The 21,476-nt window shown below is 31.0% G+C and overlaps 4 protein-coding genes across 9 annotated transcripts in view; 2 read left to right on the forward strand and 2 right to left on the reverse strand.

Annotated features, from left to right (window-relative positions):
- The window catches only part of LOC119672527 (calcium-binding mitochondrial carrier protein SCaMC-2), a 159,457-nt gene that overhangs the window by 93,059 nt on the left and 44,922 nt on the right, over positions 1-21,476 (reverse strand). The gene's annotated exons all lie outside the window — the stretch shown is intronic.
- Positions 1,586-2,632, forward strand: LOC119672530 (coiled-coil domain-containing protein 43-like). Its single transcript, XM_038083595.1, has one exon. The coding sequence runs from the start codon at positions 1,631-1,633 to the stop codon at positions 2,273-2,275; it is 645 nt and encodes a 214-aa protein (XP_037939523.1). The 5' UTR covers positions 1,586-1,630; the 3' UTR covers positions 2,276-2,632.
- Positions 15,546-18,117, reverse strand: LOC119672532 (nucleoside-triphosphatase THEP1-like). 4 transcript variants are annotated; one of them, XM_038083598.1, is made up of 7 exons: positions 18,102-18,117; positions 17,954-18,007; positions 17,719-17,765; positions 17,485-17,632; positions 16,442-16,584; positions 16,030-16,192; positions 15,546-15,959 (listed from the first exon to the last, which is right to left on the reverse strand). In XM_038083598.1, the coding sequence occupies exons 5-7, from the start codon at positions 16,563-16,565 to the stop codon at positions 15,608-15,610; spliced, it is 639 nt and encodes a 212-aa protein (XP_037939526.1). In that variant the 5' UTR covers positions 16,566-16,584; positions 17,485-17,632; positions 17,719-17,765; positions 17,954-18,007; positions 18,102-18,117; the 3' UTR covers positions 15,546-15,607. The 4 variants fall into 4 exon arrangements, with proteins under 4 accessions (XP_037939526.1, XP_037939528.1, XP_037939525.1 ...); XM_038083600.1 differs by lacking the exon at positions 18,102-18,117 and having other exon boundaries at positions 15,546-15,756; positions 15,811-15,959; positions 17,954-18,093; XM_038083597.1 differs by lacking the exon at positions 18,102-18,117 and having other exon boundaries at positions 17,485-17,635; positions 17,954-18,093.
- Positions 18,122-19,786, forward strand: LOC119672529 (ADP-ribosylation factor GTPase-activating protein 1-like). The gene is made up of 4 exons (XM_038083594.1): positions 18,122-18,699; positions 18,767-19,335; positions 19,413-19,527; positions 19,589-19,786. Exons 1-4 carry the CDS (start codon positions 18,640-18,642, stop codon positions 19,769-19,771), a joined length of 927 nt encoding a protein of 308 aa, XP_037939522.1. The 5' UTR covers positions 18,122-18,639; the 3' UTR covers positions 19,772-19,786.

Here is a 21,476-nt window from a genome sequence, read left to right on the forward strand (position 1 = left end):
GTGAGAGCAGAGCAAAGTTAAAGCGATTCATTGAATCCAGATGAGTATCGTAATGTGTTGTAAGATAATGCTCCAAGGTATCCGAACGATTCTTGTGGGTAATCTAAAACAGACAAAAAAAACTGGAGTTACAATAAATTTTTCACAAAAACAAAAAAAAACAAAGAATAATACTAAATAACAAAAGAGTAAAGGGGAAATATTATTCAAAAAAGAAAACAAAAAGAAGATTGTAAAATGATGCAAAATGTTAAGCAATTTGGCACAAATAATGCACAAACCATACACAATAGAAATGCTGGATGTGGATAATGTCTCTCAACATAACATCTAACATCTAACATCCAACATCAGCATTTGGCATGTTACCTATGAGCAAAGTAAATATTGGGCCCATAAACCCACTCACTCTACATTGATACCAAAATAACCGTAGATGTTGCCTGCAGCGGAAAAATATTTTATTGCTATTGCAGTTTTCAATGCCGCTTGTATGGGGACTTTTGTGCATATTTTTTTTGTACCCAATCTATATAAAATAGATACAACAATTTCAAATTTCAATAACAACAAATACACATTCGAAGTACACAGAAATGACACAGGGGAAATCAAAATACAATTGGTGACATCTTCAGTCAAAAGCCATTCACATTTTCCAAATATGTCCAAGTGCTTTCCATAAAACGTTTTACATTTTATTTTATATTACGGATGCGTGTTTCAGTAAGTACCCAGTAAGAAAAATGCCATTGAAATATGTTGGTTTATATGGTATATTGTATATTAAGAAAAAGTGACTGATTCTGAACATACATAGTTTAGCACATTGATACGGAAACCTTCACCAAAGCAGTGAAACACCATCAAGTAATTATAAGTGTCGACTGGTTGGTTGGTTGTAAGGAAGGATATATATATATCCTCACGTTTCGCGTAATTGGTGAGTATTCACCATTTTGCTATCATGTTTCAAGTAAGGAACCAAACATACTAAAAGTAGATCTATCCATTTACGCGAGTTACTATTTGTATTACGTGTCTAATAATAATAAAGCAATAATATGTTATATTATTAAAAATAGCTTTGTTTTCCATAATATTCTCCTATGGGTTATATGTATGAGATCTGCGAGAATCCGAAAAATGTATCACACCATTTTTTCTATACACACCTTCTCAAGATGGCTACATCCATCCATTTACGAGTAATATGTTATATCATTAAAAATAGGTTTGTTTTCCAAAATATTCTCTTATAAGTTGTATTGACTATTGCAAAAATTCGAACAATTTTTTACACACCATGTTTTCTATTCACACCTTCATAACATGGTTTTCGAACACATAAACAGCTGTTTTTGCCGACAAAATTCGAGAGGACACAATTCGTGTTTAATTTGTGAATACAAGGGAAATTGATTTGAACTGCATTAAACCTATACGATAGATAACCCATTAATCATTCCAATTAAGTGCTCAAAAAATCATTTTAAATATCAACAAACTTTTTAACGTCAATTTTTTATATATATATAAGAACGTCAAATAGTGTCAATAAAATATTAAAAAATTGTTTAAAAGTTTGTATAAAATTGTGAACAATTATATAAATTACAAAAATAAAAATATGACAGACAAACGCGCTCTATTCAAAAATTGGCTACTGGAAAAATTAGTCGAGTGGAAGACGGATGAATCAGTTTTTGGTAATTATATACTTGGTATCTTGGAAGGCGATGATACGGATGAGGAAAAAAAAGATGCATTAACTGATTTCTTGAGTGTACTGGTCGATAATACCAATTGTTTAGTTAAAATGATATTCGAAAAATGGAAAGAATTAATGACAGAAGATAATGCAACTGACAAACATCCAGCCTCGTCCTCCATTGACGTTACCGATCAACTAACTAAATTACTGGAAGCACAAAAAATACAAACCGTTTCCAAGGAACGTCAATATACAGAGGAAGAGCGCCAAATACGTAAACATATATTAACACAATACTCAGAAACTCCAGTTACTGATGATGAATCTTCTGATAAGCCTGAAGAAGCTACCAAGAATATCACTCCCAAAACTTTAACCGGTGTTGAACGCAATACTAACCTTCACGATGTTATAAAGTTGCAAAAAGAACGTAGAGAGCAAGCACGTCTTGATAGTGCAGCCAAAAAACGTAAAGACAAAGAAGACCGTGAAAAGCAAAAACAACAACGTGAGGAGAAGAAAGAGAAACGTAAGACAGTAAAAGGCGAACATCGTCGCTAATTTCGTTGTTAAACTATCCGTGTTAAAAAAATTGACCATTTAATAAAATTATTTCATTTTTTTTGCTAAATAATAATTTATTATAATAATACGATGGTAACATGATATTTTTCCCGTTTACTCTTTTTCTGTAACTTACCACAATCATACAGCGTATGCCAGCTAAATGCATATTTAATCGCCTCGTTGCTGCTGATTTCCTCCGATACCAGTCAAAAATTTGAAGTCCATGAGGAAGCGTAAAATTGCCTATTTCTGATATATTCAGTTCTCCACCATACTGCTTACCGGGATTCCTGTAGAAAATAAAATATGTGTTTAACTAAATAAATTATACTAAATAAAATGTTTCGTGAACGAAGTAACAGCAATTAGTTAAATGGATTTTTTAAACTGAAATAAATCTGGCTAAGTATTTGTCAACAGTAACCTTTATTTAAAAATATTTAGTTTAAATTGTACCATAGATTGGACACAGCTGTAGAACAATTCTTTTCAATTGTTGTCTGAACCGTAACCAACCAAAAAATAACTCATACTAATTCCAAATCCATTAACTGATTGGATTTAAAAATTTTTTATATTATTTTGTATTGAATGGAGACAGAAATAGAACTAGAAATATAAGTGGAAATAGAAATACAAATGCAGGATCTGAGAGCGTTATAATTAAAAATGGCATAAGCCAGCCGTCGCTAACAATAAATAAAATAAATAAATAAAATAAAATAAATAGAATACAAAAAAAATTTTAAAACACCAAATAATATGAAGAAAACAATATGTAAGTTTTATAGGTATGTATGCTCTTTTTCTGATGTATATAGTAACTGTGCGAGTAACGCATCTATTAGTATTCTCCCTGAATCTATATCTTCAATTATCCGTTTAGAAAAACAAGTGTGAACCTAATTGATTAATAATGCTGTGTTACTAAGATGATAATCTTCCTGAATCTGGGTTCAGAGTTATTTTAATTTTGGTTTCTTTGGTCTCAGACTGACTTCAGTAAAATAGATCTCGCTTATCGTCGTTTACACTGAATCCATCTTTCAAGTTCTTAAATCATTATTATTACATATTATACTTATTAATATAAGTATTGTATTTATTTCAATACTTTATATTTCATTACTTGATTATTTGGGACTATTACAACCACTTAGTTCTATTAGGTTGAAGCGTACTTAAGCTGTCTCAAACGTAATCAAAATAATAAAGATCTTTTTCTATAATTTAGTTTTCAATATATAAGCTAAAAGACAAAAAAAGTTTAGTTATAGAATAACATAATAAAAAAGAAGTTTATTGTAGTTCCAAAATCATTTAATGCCAAAACGAGATGTTAGTTAAACTAACTAAATCAGTCAAAGAAACTATCGTACTCATTGGAATCCAAAATCTCAGTTCCATCTCATGACATTTATATTTAAGATGGCTAATTTTTTTTTTTAAAGAAACAGCAAATTACTTTTGCATCACTTCTGATTAGAAACCTCATAATGCCCACTACATAAAACAAATCCGATAACTAATCATAATACCCTTTCTACATACATCCCTTTGTTCAGAATCTGTATGGTGGACGATACTTAATCATAGATTTCAATAATCAATTAAATCTGCGACTTATGAACGCTCAATTCATTATTTACATAATCCCCCATTGTCATTATATTATACCCAAGCCGTCTGAAATCCTCTTAAGTAACTTAGTAGACCGATTGTTGTTTTGTGTTTTCGGGCTACCGGCTACCGTTTAAGTGACGGAACCTCAGCTCAATTTTGAACAACATTCATTCACATACATGTCGAAAAAGTATGCTGCATCTATTTAACCTTCCTTTATTTCTTCGCCGTTAAATCTTCATTAACTTGGTAGTCCAAAATGTAATTATGTTTACTTAGATTCCACGATACTAATAGGATTTTAGTTCAGTATACAACAACATACCATTTCAATAACAAAGAAATATGTTTTAAATATTTCAAGTTTTTTTTAAAAATGGGTTTAGCATAAAAAAAATATGGAACTAATATTTTATTTTAAAGACAACAGTTAAACTTGCTGGCATCTTTACAGGAGTAGATCTATCTTAAGTTGTGAATAGTTGAGAGGTTCTCTTCTCAAAGAGAAGTTGGATTTACAGGAATAGATCTATTTTAAACTCTAAATGGTTGGAAGATTCTCTTCTCACTCGATGAGATGTTAGATTCGTTGCTGACACAGGACATTATATTATAAAAAATCTTTTATGAAGAATATGCCTATTTAAAATTAAGATTCAATTTGTAAGAAGAAAGTGCCATGTACGGTCCACGTGCTTTTCGGAGACTGACATAGCAAAGACCATATTTCTTTGCTTTTTATTCACTATAAATTGAATGAACTTTCTATAATTGTAAAGCTTTGGGAATAGCTCAACAAGGTTTCTCGAGTTTCCCAAATATATAAATTTTTTCTAATAAATCATTCAACTTAAGTTAATCTCCACTTTTAGGAATTGCTATTATTAAGACTGTTCCACGAGCTACTCATAGTAAAACATGAGTAAAACAGAAGTAAAATGAAAATTTGCTGGTGAAACGCGCTTGTGTATACACAGTGTTTACTCAAAGTTACTATGAGTAGTTCGTGGAACAGACCTATTATTTAAGGACCATCTACAGCAGCGTATACAAGAAGAGATATTTTAGGGTTCGAACCCACTTCGAAACCAATTTACACTAGATGTTAAAACTTTGTTTAGTTAAATGTTTTCTTATAAAGATTCAATTAGTTTTCGAAACTAATCCCTTAATTTCTTCCCGTAAACGTCTTTGACTGACTATGTTGTTTAAACTAGAACAGTATATAAAACTTTTCATCTTTCGATCAGATAAAATATTTAATTTGTTAAGCTTGAATTCATACTTCCTATCCAAGCACTACTTTACAGCATACTTAGGAACTCTTACATTCATTTGCTTGTGTCGTGCATCAGATTTCTTTAAAAGAAACATTAAATGATACTACAAAGCAAAAGTATTCAAATATCATTGACATTGATGCCATTCAGACTCAATTCAGACAAAACATTTACAAACTGAAATTGATTAAAAGTGCAAATAAAAACAAAATCTTCAATAGACTTCATCCAATGCTTTCACTACTTTCTCGTCAATTTTCTTTTTTTTTTTTTTGATTTTGTGGATGAGCATTGCAACTGCAAATGTTTTACTATTTAATTCCCATTTTTGTAATACAAAATTTACGAATAAAATTACAAATTCAGTCGAATCCATTGGAATCCAGAGGCGAATACACATTTAAGTGGGCACAAATTGCACTTTGACTTTGTGAACTTTTTGCAATTTTCGTTGGAGTAATCAACTCGTTTTTTCTACTTGTTACGAATTATTCTATTTTTTATTTCTATTTGATTTTCTCTTATTTTTATTTTTTTATTTTCAGTTAAATTTTGTATGAATTCACAATCAGCAAATATTGATGAAGTACAGAACAAAGTTTGCAGTTGAATGGTTCTTTAAGTTTCAGCTTTGGGCAAAAAGCAAACTGAAAAGTTGCAAACGACGAAATTTTAAGGTGGAAAAGTTTTTCCCAATTATTGATTGAATTGTGATTAGAAACTTGTGGTATGTCGTTGATATGTAATTATGGAAATTTACTGAAATAATTGTTTAAGTAGAAAAGTGAAAATTCAGTTAAAAAAGTTTCAAAAAAAAAGCAAATGTGAATGCTAAATAAAATCCAGTTAAACTCTTCTTTGGATGCCCCTTAATCAACAGTTGTGCTTATTGAATAATATACTTTACTTTATGGTACATAGATTTACGAAGATTTGGAAAAGGTTTCTGTTAGAGAAATTATCGACTACTGGTTTTCGGGACTATATATATTGTGGGACGTTGAGAACCTTCATCAAGTGGCCTTCACATTGAAGTGAAGGATTAGCCTTAGATTTGCTTCTCTCGATTCTCGGATATCGTTATTGAGTTAAAGGCAAAATGGCTTCCGTTCGCACAGCTACATCCCTTGTAGTTTTCAGTACTAAAAGATATTCATAGAACATTTTCAAAAGCATGTGAATGTTTGTTAAAGTATATTCGATTATATTCGAAATAATACGATGAGGAAAGCGTTTCAATCAGAGTTAAATAATCGAAACTGGTTATCCGAAAGAAACCAAAGAAATCCAAAAAGTGTTTTAAAAATCGTGTAAGTATAAAATATATTCTACTTAATGGTATGAGAAGAATCAAGTTTCAATCAGAGTAGTCAATCCGGACTATCATGTTTCAAAAAGCAGTAAGTGGACTCATGAAGGGTCACCAGTTTAACCAACCTATCAGCCATTTAAATACTTAATAATTTGTAATAAGTACAAAACAAACTCTATCGACATATCTATCGCAACAGTTTCTGAGCTAGATGTACGTAAAAAAAAAGATCGAACTTTCAAAACGCTATTTACCCTCGAATGTATCTGCGAGCCGGTTGTATATATATTTGCTTAGATTGTTGGTAAATAAAAAATAATTTTTTATTATTTATAATTTTGCAGTGATTTCAATTTTATACAATTATTGCTTACTTTACTTACCAAACATCATAAATAATGTAGTAATCTTGCCTTTGAAGTGCCTGATTAGAATAATTTTTAATATTGTTGCTGCTGCCATCGTCGTTGTTGTTGCTGTTGTTGTCGCTGTCGCTGTGAACACTGTTAGTATTGACTGCTATTGAAAATGAACGTTTACGCTTAGCTAATATTAATTCAGTATTTATGTTAATATTGAGCTTCTCTAAAAACGTTTCAATGCTTTCATTCTCAGCATCCTGCTCCTCACCGGCATTACTATTAGTGCTAGTACTAATATTACTAGAAGTAGAAACTAAACCTTTTTTATTTGCTAACAACTTATAATTTTGTTGTTGTTGCTGATACTGTCGTAATTGTTGCCGTTGTCGTTGTTGTTGTTGCTGTTGTTGCTGTTGTTGCTGCTGTTGCTGTTGTCGCTGGTTGCCAATAAAATTTGTGTCATTATCCTGTGAGTGCTTGCCAATGGCGGATATGGAAACGTCAACATTACTTTGTTTGTACGCTTGAGATTTGTTATTTTTGTACGTTTTGTTGTAATCGTAGTTGTTGACAAGATTCTCATTTTGATTTCTGTTACTGTTGTTATAATCGACATCATCACCATCATCATTGTCGTCGTCGTCGTCGTTATTGATTTCAGTTTGTTGATTTACTGTTGCATAATCCTCCTCAATCAAAAGCCAATGATACGATGAATTGAAGAACGCTTTATTCGATGCCTTTTGATGGTAAGGTATAAGTAACGTATAAGTACCGCAAGCAATGGCAACGTAAATATAGAATTTCACATTTTTATTAAAGGAAAACATTTTTTTTGATCATTTTTTTCGCATACGTCATCATTGCAAAAGTTAATAAGTGCATATAAAAAAAAAGATAATTGCAGTAAATTTTTGATTAAAGAAGTTAAAAAGCTTTGATAGATAATGGTGCATTACATAAAAACTGATCAATTATTCAATTTATAACAACCAAGTATATGCACCCCTTACCAAAATATGAAGATGTCCAAACTCCCCACCAAAAAAAACCGTTCAACACTACTGAATAAACTAACTTTTATATAAAAATGAATACTAGAATGTAACCAATATAACCATCAGCTAGATTCAAGCTCTGATACTATAAGCTTTGCCATAATTTTCGAGTATTCTGGCCGAACACAATAGCAGCGAATTAAAGTTCTAGGGAAGCACAAATTATTGAGATAATAACCTGGTATTATAGGTACTTTCATCACATTTGAAATTTACTTTGAATTGAAGAAAATATCATTAAATAAATACTGAATTATAATCCCCAAAACAGAGAAAGACCCGGGTGTCTACATATAAGAAGAAAGAAACACAATTAAGAGATACTAGAGTATGGAAATTATGTGAATACTGAGTATTCCAGTGACCAGAGTTTAATTTCAAAAAAAAAAATTGATTTCTAATTTAAAAAATTTTTAATAAATTTTGAAAAAAAAATTAAAAAATATATAAAAATATATATGAATATATATGTATATAAAAAAATATAATTAAAAATATAAAAAAGGGAGCATTAAAAAATATAAAAAAAAAATATAAAAAATATAATTCAAAATATGAAAAATAATGTAAAAAATAATTTAAAAAAAATAGAGTTCGCTTTCAAATTTATTAAATAAATCTTTTAATAATTAATCTATTAATAAATTTAGTACGATAGTCTAACAGAGAAACTCGAAAATAAGTTACATTATTGTAATCTAAGCATCTTGGTATCACAATGGGACATTATTTGTGCTCAAGTGGCCTTTGATGTACAAAGCCACCACTCCAACCCAATCTAACCTAACCTATAATCTAAACATACTATTGAAACGAGTTTGCTGCTATGTTTACACTAATAAACAACGAACCACGTAACTATATATTTGTATAGATTTTATATAGAAAATGGCACCTGTTTATAAGTTAAAGTTTTGTATGGAGACTTAATTACTGCAAATCAAGGTTCTTATTACATTTTGAATAAAATCGTACTGTACAATGTAGCGCCATGGTACAGTATGCTGACGTTAACTTTCGAAATTCAATGACGACCGAAAACCTATTTTGTATGAACTTTTCAATTGCAGTTTTCAAAGACGCATTCCTGTATTTAAACTAAACAAATATAAAAGTAATAATATACATTAATTAGAATTTCATTCCCAAATTGAATAAGAAATGCATTCAATTCTTCTTTGAGTAATTAAAATTATTAATGGAACTTAAATGCAATGCACCATTAAATTTACTTCAATTATGTGAAATATATTATAGAACGCTTCCAATAACAATTAATATAACAATTATTCACAAATGTCATTAGTCTAAGTCTATATCAAAACTTAATAAAATATTTTTGTTTGCAAATTAATTTTAATAAATTAATGGAAACACATCAAAATGAAGGAGAATAGTAAATTATTTGAGCAAATAAACATCAAATGTAATTCACAATGAAAGGAAAACAAACGAAATTACTCAATATTACAAATCCATATATACTTGCATTTATATGCATGTGTACGTGTGAATGTGCACTATTGTGAACTTACCAATTCCAATAATCGTCGACTGGCCATGCCACACGATAAATCCAACACAACAATTTGGCGACGTATATCAACACGTAAATTCTGCTCCAACCAATTTGCATTCATATATGTACTTCGAAGAGACGGACCAGCACCAATAGTACCACCAACACGTTCAACATACGGAACACCAAAACCTGAGGCACCACTTGAACGTTGTGCGTTTCTATTGTTGTTGTTGTTATTGTTGTTGCTGAAGCCACTTCTTCTGCCTGTGCTGGTGCTGCCGACAGTGGCGCTGCTTTGCTTATTGAATAATTGATCGATTTGCACAACTTTAATTAAAATACCACTTGGCAACGTATGAGCATAACGTCGTCTTTCAATATCGTCAGCATCAATTGCTGCTGCAAATGAATTATCCTTTCCTTTTGCTCCATCTAAAGTTTGCATTGTCTTTGCTGTTGTTGTCGCTATTGTTGTTGCTGCCATTGCTGCCGTTGTTGGTTTTGTTTTTGCTGTTGTTGCTGCTGCTGGTCTTGGTTTATTTGTGGTTTTTGTGTTATATGCTGGGATGTCGTACATGCGTTTTATTATTTCCATTGTATTCACATTTAAGTAGTATTCTTCTGTATTATCTTTATTGCTGTTGGCAGTGTCTGTGCCAGTACCAGTAGTGCCAGTAGTAGTTGTTGTTGTTGTCATGCGGCATGTAAAAAATGTTACCCTTGGTATCTGTTTGTATTTAATTGCAAATTTATAAATTAATTGTTGTTGCAATATTGCTGTCACATGCAATCGTTGCGCTGAGTACTGCTGCTCATTCGTATCTGCCCTGTTATCCCCGTTAATATGCGTACCGTTTTGAAGTTTCTTTGTAGTATCCTTCATCATATTATTATCAGCATAAATTTTGAAGTTACCGTTGTTGTTGGAATTATTATTGTTACCATCGTCAAGCTCATTTGCATTTTCAATATACTTTTTACTCTCATTATCATTATTATTACTTACGTATCCTTTATCAGTGTCAACATCATATATCGAATTCACTTTTGTGGTTGTCACTGTTCCTACTTCTGCTTCTGCTTTGGGTGCTGCCATTGTTGCCACTGCTGCCACTGCTGCTCTGTTATTTCTCGTACTTACACTTGACATTATTTCATTGGCTCCTTCTGCTATAGCAAGAAGTAGCTCCTTCCTTTTTCCTTCATTATATTTATCTTTGATGCTTTTGTTGTCATTTCGTTTGCCATATGATATGCCTATTTCATTATTTTTATTATTATATTTATTATTTACGCCCAATCGATCCTTTGCTATGACAGCAAATTCTTTGTAACTCCTTAATACTTGCTCATCATCAACTGAACCATTATCATTTTTTGTATAATAAATCGCTATGCTGTCATTATTGTTGCCAGCACCATTTGCTGCAACGTTCACTACAGCTCCACCAGCAACGACAGTGGTACCACTGGTACCACTAGTAGCACTCGTATCACTCGTTTCACTGCCAGCAACAACAGCCATAGCACTACCGTGTTTCCATATTAATGCCCAAATTAAAATTAAAAACATAATTTTTATTTTGTTATTAAAAAATTTCTCAATTGCGCACGTCATCATAAATTTTACTTATTTGTGGTGTAAGCCAAAATAAGTAAAACTAACCAAAATATAAAAAAATTCATATACAATAAATAAATATTAAATCAAAAAATAAATCTTTTATGCTTTGTTGTTTGGAACTGTCCCAGTATCTGTGTCGGCGCGATAACGTCCTTTCCGTACTGATGCACTTCGGACGGTTGTGGCTTTTTTTATATGCAACCAAAACAATTTCACTTTTATAGCGAATTTTTAAACCCAAAATGACGAGTACCAAAGCCAAAGCCAAAAACAAAAAGAAAGTAAAATTAAATTAATTAAATCTGCACGCCATTTTGAAAAATATACTTAACAAGCTGACATTGATATTTTAAGTACATAAGCTAACAGTACCAAGATTGCACGAGTGTCCTGCTTTATGTAAATGCAAGCGTAAGTTTGGTCCTAAATGTCGCTCCGTTATTTATGACATTAAACCAAATTTCAATAAATATTTTATTTAAGTTAAATCAGTTTATTTTATCGTTGCTAATGTCCGTTGAAACTTTGTCCTCTTCCTTATTAATAATGTTTCAATAACAAAGGACACTCAAAAAAATGTTTAAGAAAAGTTTTATGTCCATAATATATAGCATTTATTATATATATGATAATTTCAGGTAGAGAAATTTCGACAGTTTATGAGGGTTTCCCAATTTAGCAACATGAAGAACAGTGCCCCGATACCGGATTGACTATCCGGAAAACTTAACATGTTTCAGTGAGAATACTACCTTGCAATACAAAACAATGACCCAACAGCCGGAAAGACTTTTAAATATATAGACTATGAGAATAGACTCCTCCCCACACATTATAGTTTAGTTTGGATCCTTCAATCATATCAATGTGGAAGCTATTCATCTGCTGGATATTACCAATGAACTAAGGCTGAAGCAAACAAAGACTCATTAGTTAACATAGATAATATTGTATTATAAATTATTTGTATAGAAGCTGAATACTGGTTCAGTAAACACGCACACGTATTACTTAATATCTATTAAGTACAATTCAGCAATAGTAATAAATTAACAAATAGTTAAGATTGTGCTACTCATATCCTATGAAAAAGTTTGGATCCATTAGTACCATATATGTACATAAAATTGCCTAATCTGATTAAAATTGCCAAAATAAACTTGTCCACTATTTTGATGTTAACGAGGGAGTACTGGTTATGCGGAAAACGATGTGAGAATTTTGAAATGGGATTTGGTGGTGTCATAACGCATCAGTAGGACTATGTAAGTCGCAATGGGTGGTTGCCAATTTATCTAAATACTGTGTAGCATATCATAGAAGTGAACTTTATGTCGAATTTGTTTACTTATATGGTGCCAAAACGTAGTTTGTAACTGCTGCGATCTTGTAGAAGAACTAAATATTTACCAGTGGATGCTTGTGTCAGATTATAAGGATAGATTATCCAGGAACTGTTAGCAATAGATGTTTAAAGGCCATAATTGGTGAAAAAATTCTTCGCCAAAAACACGTTTGGCTTAGTTATTTCTAAATGCCAATTTATTTAATATACAGGACTCGAATGGAATCCTCAGTAAAGGAGAATTAGAACTTGACCTAATAGCGATAAGCAGAGAAACGCTCATATCCTATAACGAATTGAGAATAATGCTATACAATTGGAAGACGAAACTTAGTTCATAATGACAAAAACTTTTGAAATTCATCTGTATACTCTTATTGCAGTAAAATATAGAGGCTCTACAATTATCTATGGGAAGCTTTAAAACTTTTTCTGTATGCTTTTCTTGTAGTAAAATATAGAGGCTCTACAATTATCTATGGGAAGCTTTCTTAAAATTTTTCTGTAATTGAACGCAGAAATACTACGATTTTTCTATATAGAAACCTGTCTCTTATTTCTCCTTTAATGCGCCACTAAGAATAATTGGTATCTCTAACAATTGTTATTATCCCGCTTCCAACTATAAGTCCTGCACCTTGCTGGTTCTTCTTTACTGCCTAAGTCATAATATTTTCGTAAGATCTGTAGAGTTAGTCACCAATAAAGTAGGAAGTTGTCAGGTATGTCTGCAGATTGCGATGATAGCATATAATTGCCTTGTGATATTCACAAGATTTGTAGTACCATTAACTATATATTTATTTACAAAAACATGTAATTTTCTATCAACTGCTTTATATCACTTCCATATCTCACGTGCTTAGAAACGTATAGACTTTATATTGGAGTTGTAGCTGTTGAAATCTGAGTTATAGCTGAGTTATATGGGTGCGATTGTAAATTATTATATAATATACTACAAAGGTTTTTGTCTTTGTTGTTCCTGACAAGATGTTTTCATCAGCTAATTTGTTATCATATCATAATAAGAGCTGTAATTATAAAGAAAAGGTCATACGGCGGCTTAAACAAATAGATAAAAAATATGTAAATCTAGTCAAAACATTTTCTAATATTCTTAACACTGTTACAATAATCAAGCAGATACTTGTCATGCATAAATAAAATCCGATTAGTCGGTATTTCGTAAAGAGACCCTCCAGAGCACGAAGCTCAAACGTCTGTTTTTCGTTGGCGTTTAGTCTATTGACTATATTCTTCGCCTGTGTTTATCTGTCATCTTTGCTGTTGAATTACCATAGCTGCTCTTATTGAAAAATCTTTTTAATTGTGATAGCGCTTTGCGCTCTTCCTCCAGGGGTCTATGATGCCATGATTTGAGTTACTAACGTTTATACCTACTGTATTTTACTTGAGAGGCTCAGTGTATCTTAAGACCCTTTGACTTCGCTCAATTGTTATAATAGATTGAGTTCTATTGACATCTGATATATAACAACTAACTTGGTTCAAATTTCTTCTCTTTTTATTATCACTCTTAAGGTGCATCCACACCAAAGCGAACCTACAAAAGTTCGTTCGTTTGCAAGCGTTCGCTTTGATGTAGATGCACCTTTATGTTCACTCTTTTCTCAATATAGTCACAATAATCCTCCAAAGATGCAGTGACTTGGTAATATAGTTCACAGCCTTTCAAAATCTATCTGTCTATCTATAACTCTTTCCTAATCTTTTCAGTTTCTTTTTCTAAGAAGATTGAGTATGGTACTTTCTTTTTATGTTTGTGTACAAAAATGGTTAAGCTATAGCAACAGCTTCAATTATCCTTTTTAATGTAACATGAAATCTCATAGATACTTAAGCTGATATAATTTTTATCTCCTAAACTTTTCAGTGTACTTGGCAATTTAAATTAAAATTGAAAATAGAGTTGAATACACATAATGTAATGTGCCAGATACATACCACCATTATAAAATTTATTTATTAAGAGCACATATGCATGTACAACCTTTTTTAAGTGCATGTATATTCTTTGAATTTGATTTATCAACAAATGACATAATTATTCAATTATCTATAATCACCAAGAATAATAATAACTCATTGTCAAAAGTGATTTCTGAGATTCTTTTGTAACGTCGTCAGGGTCTTTGTATTTTTTCCCACATCAAACCATTTGACAGGATGTCATTTTTATTGAAAGCAAATTTGCTGTAATGAGAAGCTTTAGGGTATATGTAATGCAATGCTATTGTTCTTAATATTATTATAAAAATGATGTAGTGGAACAATTTTGGAATTTAGTAAAGTGTTTAAGAGCGTTTTTTAAAAGCGTTTTTTAAGTCACAAAAGACTGGATAAATCAGAAAAACTGATTTGAATGACTTGGAGGGATGACGATTGTTCAATTAAATTTAATTTACTAATTGCTATTATTGGAGTAATGATAATATAACAAATATTATTTTAAATAATTTTTTAATAAATAATAATAATTATAATAATAATATAACTCATAAAGGAGTTTTTCGAACAGTAGTGAACCACAACAACAAAAATTTATTTTATATTATTTTAATTAATTGAATTTTTGGGTGACTATAGAGCTGTTTCGAGTATTGCCAAATACCCATCATCGGTGGTCTTGAAAATAATTACCAGGAATCGAACTCGGGTCCTGTCAAATTTGAAGCTCAAATTTTATTAATCGCTTCAACCTCAAAAATTGAAAGTTATTATATACTCAAATAATTAGGGCAGCACTACTGTACGGATGTGTAACATACAGCAAAGCCTCAAATACTGCCATAAAGCTAATAAAGCTAATGCCATAAAGCACTAATTAAGATTCCTTGGTATATTAGAACAACAGATATGCATAGAGATCTAAGGATCGAATCAGTGAAAAAATATATCAAGGACAGAGTAAAAGTATAGTATATATCAAGGACAGAGTAAAAGAGTAAAAGTGCGCAATAGCACTAACTCAAATCACAACAACAATAACAACAACAATATACTAATTAATAATACAATAATCAATATAGTAGTTTAAAACAATTTGACGTTAATATTTTCGAACTGTATTTTATATCTTTTTAAAAGTGTTTTCAAAATAATTTTTTTTGCTCTAATTACATTTTATGACAAAACTTTAATAAATAGATAAAGAGATAGAATTAAAAAAAAATTGATTAATTCACTTTCAGGCATTCTTCAATGCAATCAACAATTTCTTTAAAAATAGTATTACGATTTGATTTGGTTATACAAAATAGTTTAGTATTTGGTGAACTACGTAAACGCTCCAACATGGGTATTGAATAGATTAGAGGTATGGTTGCTAATAACAGAGTGTGGTCAATTACGTCATTTACAGTAGAACGAAAAGATTTACTCATTAATTCCATTTTGCCAATTTCATCAAGGACAAGTAATTTATTCATGGGAGCATTACGTATGGCCAATGCAACAGCGTCAACATTTTCGACATATACTGAATATTTCCCGATCTTAGGCCGACGTACATCATCAAATGTAAATGTCCTATATAAATAAATAAGCAGTAAATAATAGTTAAGCAATAATTATTTTAGAACATTTTAAATCCACCCACTTGGCTAGTGTCGATTCTTTTCCATCAAGAGTGATAATTTCAAAACCGGTGCGTTCATTTGCAGTATCTCTCGTTTCGTTGGTATAAAAGCCACAGCAACCAATCGTTCCACATTGCTGTAAGTGATCAATTATGCTTTTGATTAATGTAGTTTTCCCAACTCCTTTAAATAAAAGAAAATATATTTTTACTGTTAATTTTTCTTGGCAAGAGTGACGCGCCTTTATGACGAAAACGAACTATTTAAAAGTTAGACGAATTTGCATAGCAAAGAAAAGACAAGAATAAAAAATTTAATTAATTTATTAAAATTTGGCTAACCATACAACACTATTTCGAGTATTACCACGTACTCATCATCAGATATATTATTCAAATTATTTAAATTTCGTTATTGCAATATAATAATTACCTGGTTTTCCTGTTAAAACTATATTTGTTGGTTCAAATGTTATAGGTAAGTGAGTTTCACTTTTTACAGGTTCAGACTTAATTTTAAGTTTTTTATTTTTGATTAAACGAGCTTTGGAATCCATTTTAAATTACTGTTATTATCTAGAAAAAATAAATAAAAATTAATATATATACATATAAGCAGTATAATATATTAAAATAAAAAAATTGAAGACAATAATCATAATAAAAAATATATAACAGATAAAAAGACGGAAAGAATAGAGTGCATGTTCACGTGCGAAGCTATTGATATAAGATGTAGGCAAAGGAACCTTACCATATCAATTGTACAAAGTCATAAATCAATGAACTGCTAAAGTTTGTGTGTGTAGTGAGACATTTATGAATAGTAACTCAGTAGTTGGGACATATATTTAGCACATATGTATATGTTTATGTCTGACAAGAAACTGCTTAACACATAGCTATTCCTTGCTCTGCTTTTTATTAAAACAGTACTTACTGCATGCACAATTCGTCTTTCATTCACATAAATTAAAAATCTTTTTATGCTATAGAGCTAGTATCGAATCAGATACCAGCTTGTTAAGAAGCGCTGTTGGCCATTGTCGGTACTCGACCGTACTGTTGTGTCCGTTGCAAGACAATACAGGAAAGTGACGGCAGTTTTAAAGCGGAACAATGACACCATTGTCCATTTGTGTGCACTTTAATATTGACTTCTTAATAGTTACTAATAGTTACTAACTAATAATTACTAACTTAAAAAGTTATGTCTTTTAATCATTCTTATATACTATACAAAAGCATATGTTGTCGTTATAATGTGATACACAATTATTTTAAAAGTATTCCGTACTACATTTTAAATGTACAATTATTTGACTAAATTGTAATACCAAACTAAAACCATCAATAAAACATTAACATATCCTTGAACACATACATCAATATATGTTGATATTCAGCATAAATTAATGGTTCCAAATAATCAAATATAAAAGCTCTTGTAGTGAAATAGAGTACTTCAAAACTTACATATGATAAATAAGATGATTTCTTTATATTATAATCTTAAAAATCTATTACGATACTCGCTGCACTGCTAGGAGAAGAGCACGACAGAAGACAATCAAATTCCAAACACTTACTCCGGTCAGCTCTTTTTTGGGTAAACGATTATTACCTGCTTAAATAACAACAAGAATTAGCAAAGATAATTTAAAAACAAACTCTTATTTATGTATTTAAGTAATTTATTTTAATATCTACCTTCTAAGTTAGCGTCGATATTCTAAGGTGAATTGAGAATAGCCACACTGGACACCAGTTACAATAAAAAGAGCGTTAGTATTAAAAATGAATATATTGTATCACATGTGCAACGAAAAAGATATAAAAAAGAAAGAAGATACGAAAAATTTAATTTAAATTTGCATAACATAAATTTTGAAGCAATAATAAATTTATTTAAAAATCACACCAATTATTAATTTCAAATTCTTACTCGCTATTCCTGCAAGCGCTGCCACCAGTTTTCTTCCAGCTGTTGCTCTTTTTCCTATAAACGATAAATTTAGAGAAAATAACAACTTAAAAAAGTTTTTCAAATAAATATTTGTTATTTTTTAGATTTAAATAAGACAGTCACACACTTTGTAAAAATAAAACTTTATATTTATTTATTTTCTATAAAATTCCTGCACATGTCATAACAGCTGTTTGCTACAACTCCCTCTATCGTTAATTTATATACTTGAAAGAAAAAAGCAACAGTGCCATCTGACATTACTTTATAATTTTGACAGTACACACGTCAACAAAACACTGATTTATCTTTTTTGTGTGTGCAAAATTCGTGTGACTGTGCGCTTGGTTTAGTAAAGAAAAAAATTTAACAAATAAAATTATGAAATTTAGGAGAAAAAATTTTTGAAAAGTGCACAGTGCTAACAAACCAATAAAATAAATACTTGTTTATTATAACACTTCGCGCACATTCTTTAAAATTTTAATGAATTCATATTTAACTACTAATGCACGTCAGCTTCAATTGCAGTTGGATTTGTGGAAAACATCACTTGCTTACGTGCTTTTGATATACCTTTGATATTTGCATTTAAAAAAAGTTACAACTTCTATTACTAATTTCAAAAAGTTACAACACAAATTAATTTCAATTTATAACAAAAGATGGCAAGTCCAAGAACACGACGCGTATTGCAGGAACTTAAACCACAAGATGATAATTCAGTGTGTTTTAAACAATTCTCTATTTAATACTTAATAAATAAAATAATAAAATTTATAATACTTGCAGAAATGCTTCGAATGTGGTACACACAATCCTCAATGGGTATCCGTTACTTATGGCATATGGATTTGTTTAGAGTGCTCTGGAAAACATCGTGGCCTTGGTGTGCACATTTCGTTTGTACGTTCGGTCACAATGGACAAATGGAAAGATATTGAATTGGAAAAAATGAGAGTGGGTGGAAATCGTAATGCACATGAATTCTTAGAGGATCAACCCGATTGGAATGAACGTGCACCATTTGCACAAAAATACAATTCAAAAGCTGCAGCTCTATATCGCGATAAAATCAATACACTAGCACAAGGTAAATCCTGGGATTTAAGTGAAGCGCAAAGACGTATTTCGAACAGTAACAATTCCAACTACAGTAGCAGTAGTAGTAGTAATTTGGGTGGCAGCAGATCAACTTCAGCACAACAATATAATAGCAACAGCAGCAGTAATAATGGTTATCAGAATGGAGTTGGCAACTACACCGACAACAATTATCAACAATACAATACACCAGAATTTAAGGATCAGAAAGAGGAATTCTTTACACGTCGACAAGCAGAAAATGCCACACGTCCAGAGTAAGTTAACAACCCATCAGTGATGATATGATGTTTTAAAAATAAATCTTTAAATATGTATTTTTTGATTTATTTAGTCATTTGCCGCCCAATCAAGGTGGTAAATATGCAGGATTTGGTTTCACAAGAGATCCACCACCGAAAACCCAATCACAAGAAATTCTTGACTCCACACTATCGTCACTGGCATCTGTAAGCATTGCAATGTAAATTTTATCAATTTAATTTTTAATTAATTTATTTCCATTTGCAGGGTTGGAGTCTCTTATCAGCTAGTGCCTCCAAAATTGCTGTCACTGCTAAAGAAAAAGCTGTCACCACAGTCAATTTAGCTTCTTCCAAGGTAAGCACACTCGCTGCTGATATATTTAGTTTAACTTTTAATTATTTATTGTATATTAAAAATTGTATGTATATTTATTGTTTTGCGCTGTAAAAAAGTAGTTTTTCTGCTTGTTACCAACTTCAAAATCTTCACATCAAACCCATTCATTCAAGGTCACAGAGCAGTTCACGTTTGTCTCTGGTAGTTTGTTTATTTGCTGTTTCTGGCTTTGAATTAATATTTTGTGTTTTTGTTGTTTATTTTAAAATTGTCTGTTATTATTAATCGATCAACAACGATTTTCACATACCCTACTTCAAATTATATAGTTATGTGTATATGACATTACATTTTCTATATATGTGAAGTAAGTGTATTCTTTATAAGTTATATATATCTTATCTTATTAAAATGTATATAAACATGTTTTATTTGTTTTATATATAAATAAAATATATTTACATATTAGTACTTTATATAAATATTATGTGTTAACTACACTGGTGGAATTTCCTGTAAATAATACATATTTTAACTTAAGTTTTGTTAGAACTAATCCTAAATAAGAGTTGAAATAGTATCAAATCTATATTATATGAATTACCATGAATTAAGACTCGGTATTTTAATTATTAAAATTCTCTTGTTGTTGTTGTAACCCGCAGACGTGGGCGCTAGTAGTATGAGCGGAGAAAGCAAGGTGGTTAAACCTAACCACTTTAATGGGGCTGGTCCAATCAACCCCTTCTCCCTTATTCCCCTCCACCCTACCATCACCTCTTCACATTCTAATCCATATATTCGTCTTGTAAACTTTTCATGTTATCTGCTGTTAGGTCCCAGCGGGTTACGACAACGACAACAAAGCAATTACAAAGACTTAAACACGGATTAGGATGTAGATGAGTTATATAGTAGTAATGTGAGTGGGGAATTTTTAAGAGTAGAAACGAATTGAGGTTGGATAGGGATTTTAATTAAAGTCAACCTGGGTCGAGGCAGAAAAACCTAGCCCCTTCAATAGGGTGAGTTCCAATGAATCGATTGGACTCAAATTACTGTGTGCTTTGGGATAGGAAAACAGGTGGACGATATCTTGAAGGGTAGAGCTGCAAAGATTACACACAACTTACACACTGTTGCGTGACTGGAACAGTTCTTGTTGCATGTGGGAAGGATCGTTCTCTCCCGAAAATTTTAAGCGGACGCCTGTTGAGAACTTTTTTGTAGTACCATCGTGGTCTCAAATAGGATTCTGTATCTGTGTGGAGGGCTGTTATTTTTATTTGATCTCAGTGATGTTAGTTCTATTGCAATAGGTATTCTTTGTATCTATGATATGAAGAAAGGGTTTATCGACAGGAAGAACTCTACTGAATATGATACCGTTGGGGTGTCCATTTGTATGGAGAATATGCTCCTAATAGTTATTGACACCTCTCTTGAGTGAACAATACTTCTTAAAGTAAATTCTGTTTCTATCATTATTTGGAACAACTTGCACCTTTGTGTGCAAACAACTCTTGAGATAACATATGTTGAGAAAAGATAAGTGTTATCTCAAGAGAGTGTTCACTGTACATGACGCATTTCTGAAACATATTTTTATTAAAATAATATTAACATCTGTTCCTCTATTTTAGTTTTGTATGGTTTCATAAACATTATGTTTGGTTTCTTCTGCCATAGGTTTGGTTTTGAGATAAATTTTGCACATTTCTTATAAGATCAAAATCATAAAATATATATTTTATCTCAACTTTTATTTACGTTAGTCTACTAATATTTAATTTAGTCTACTGTTAAGTGACATTGT

This window comes from Teleopsis dalmanni, chromosome 1, assembly GCF_002237135.1.
Source record: "Teleopsis dalmanni isolate 2A chromosome 1, ASM223713v2, whole genome shotgun sequence".
NCBI classification, from domain to species: Eukaryota; Metazoa; Arthropoda; class Insecta; order Diptera; family Diopsidae; genus Teleopsis; species Teleopsis dalmanni.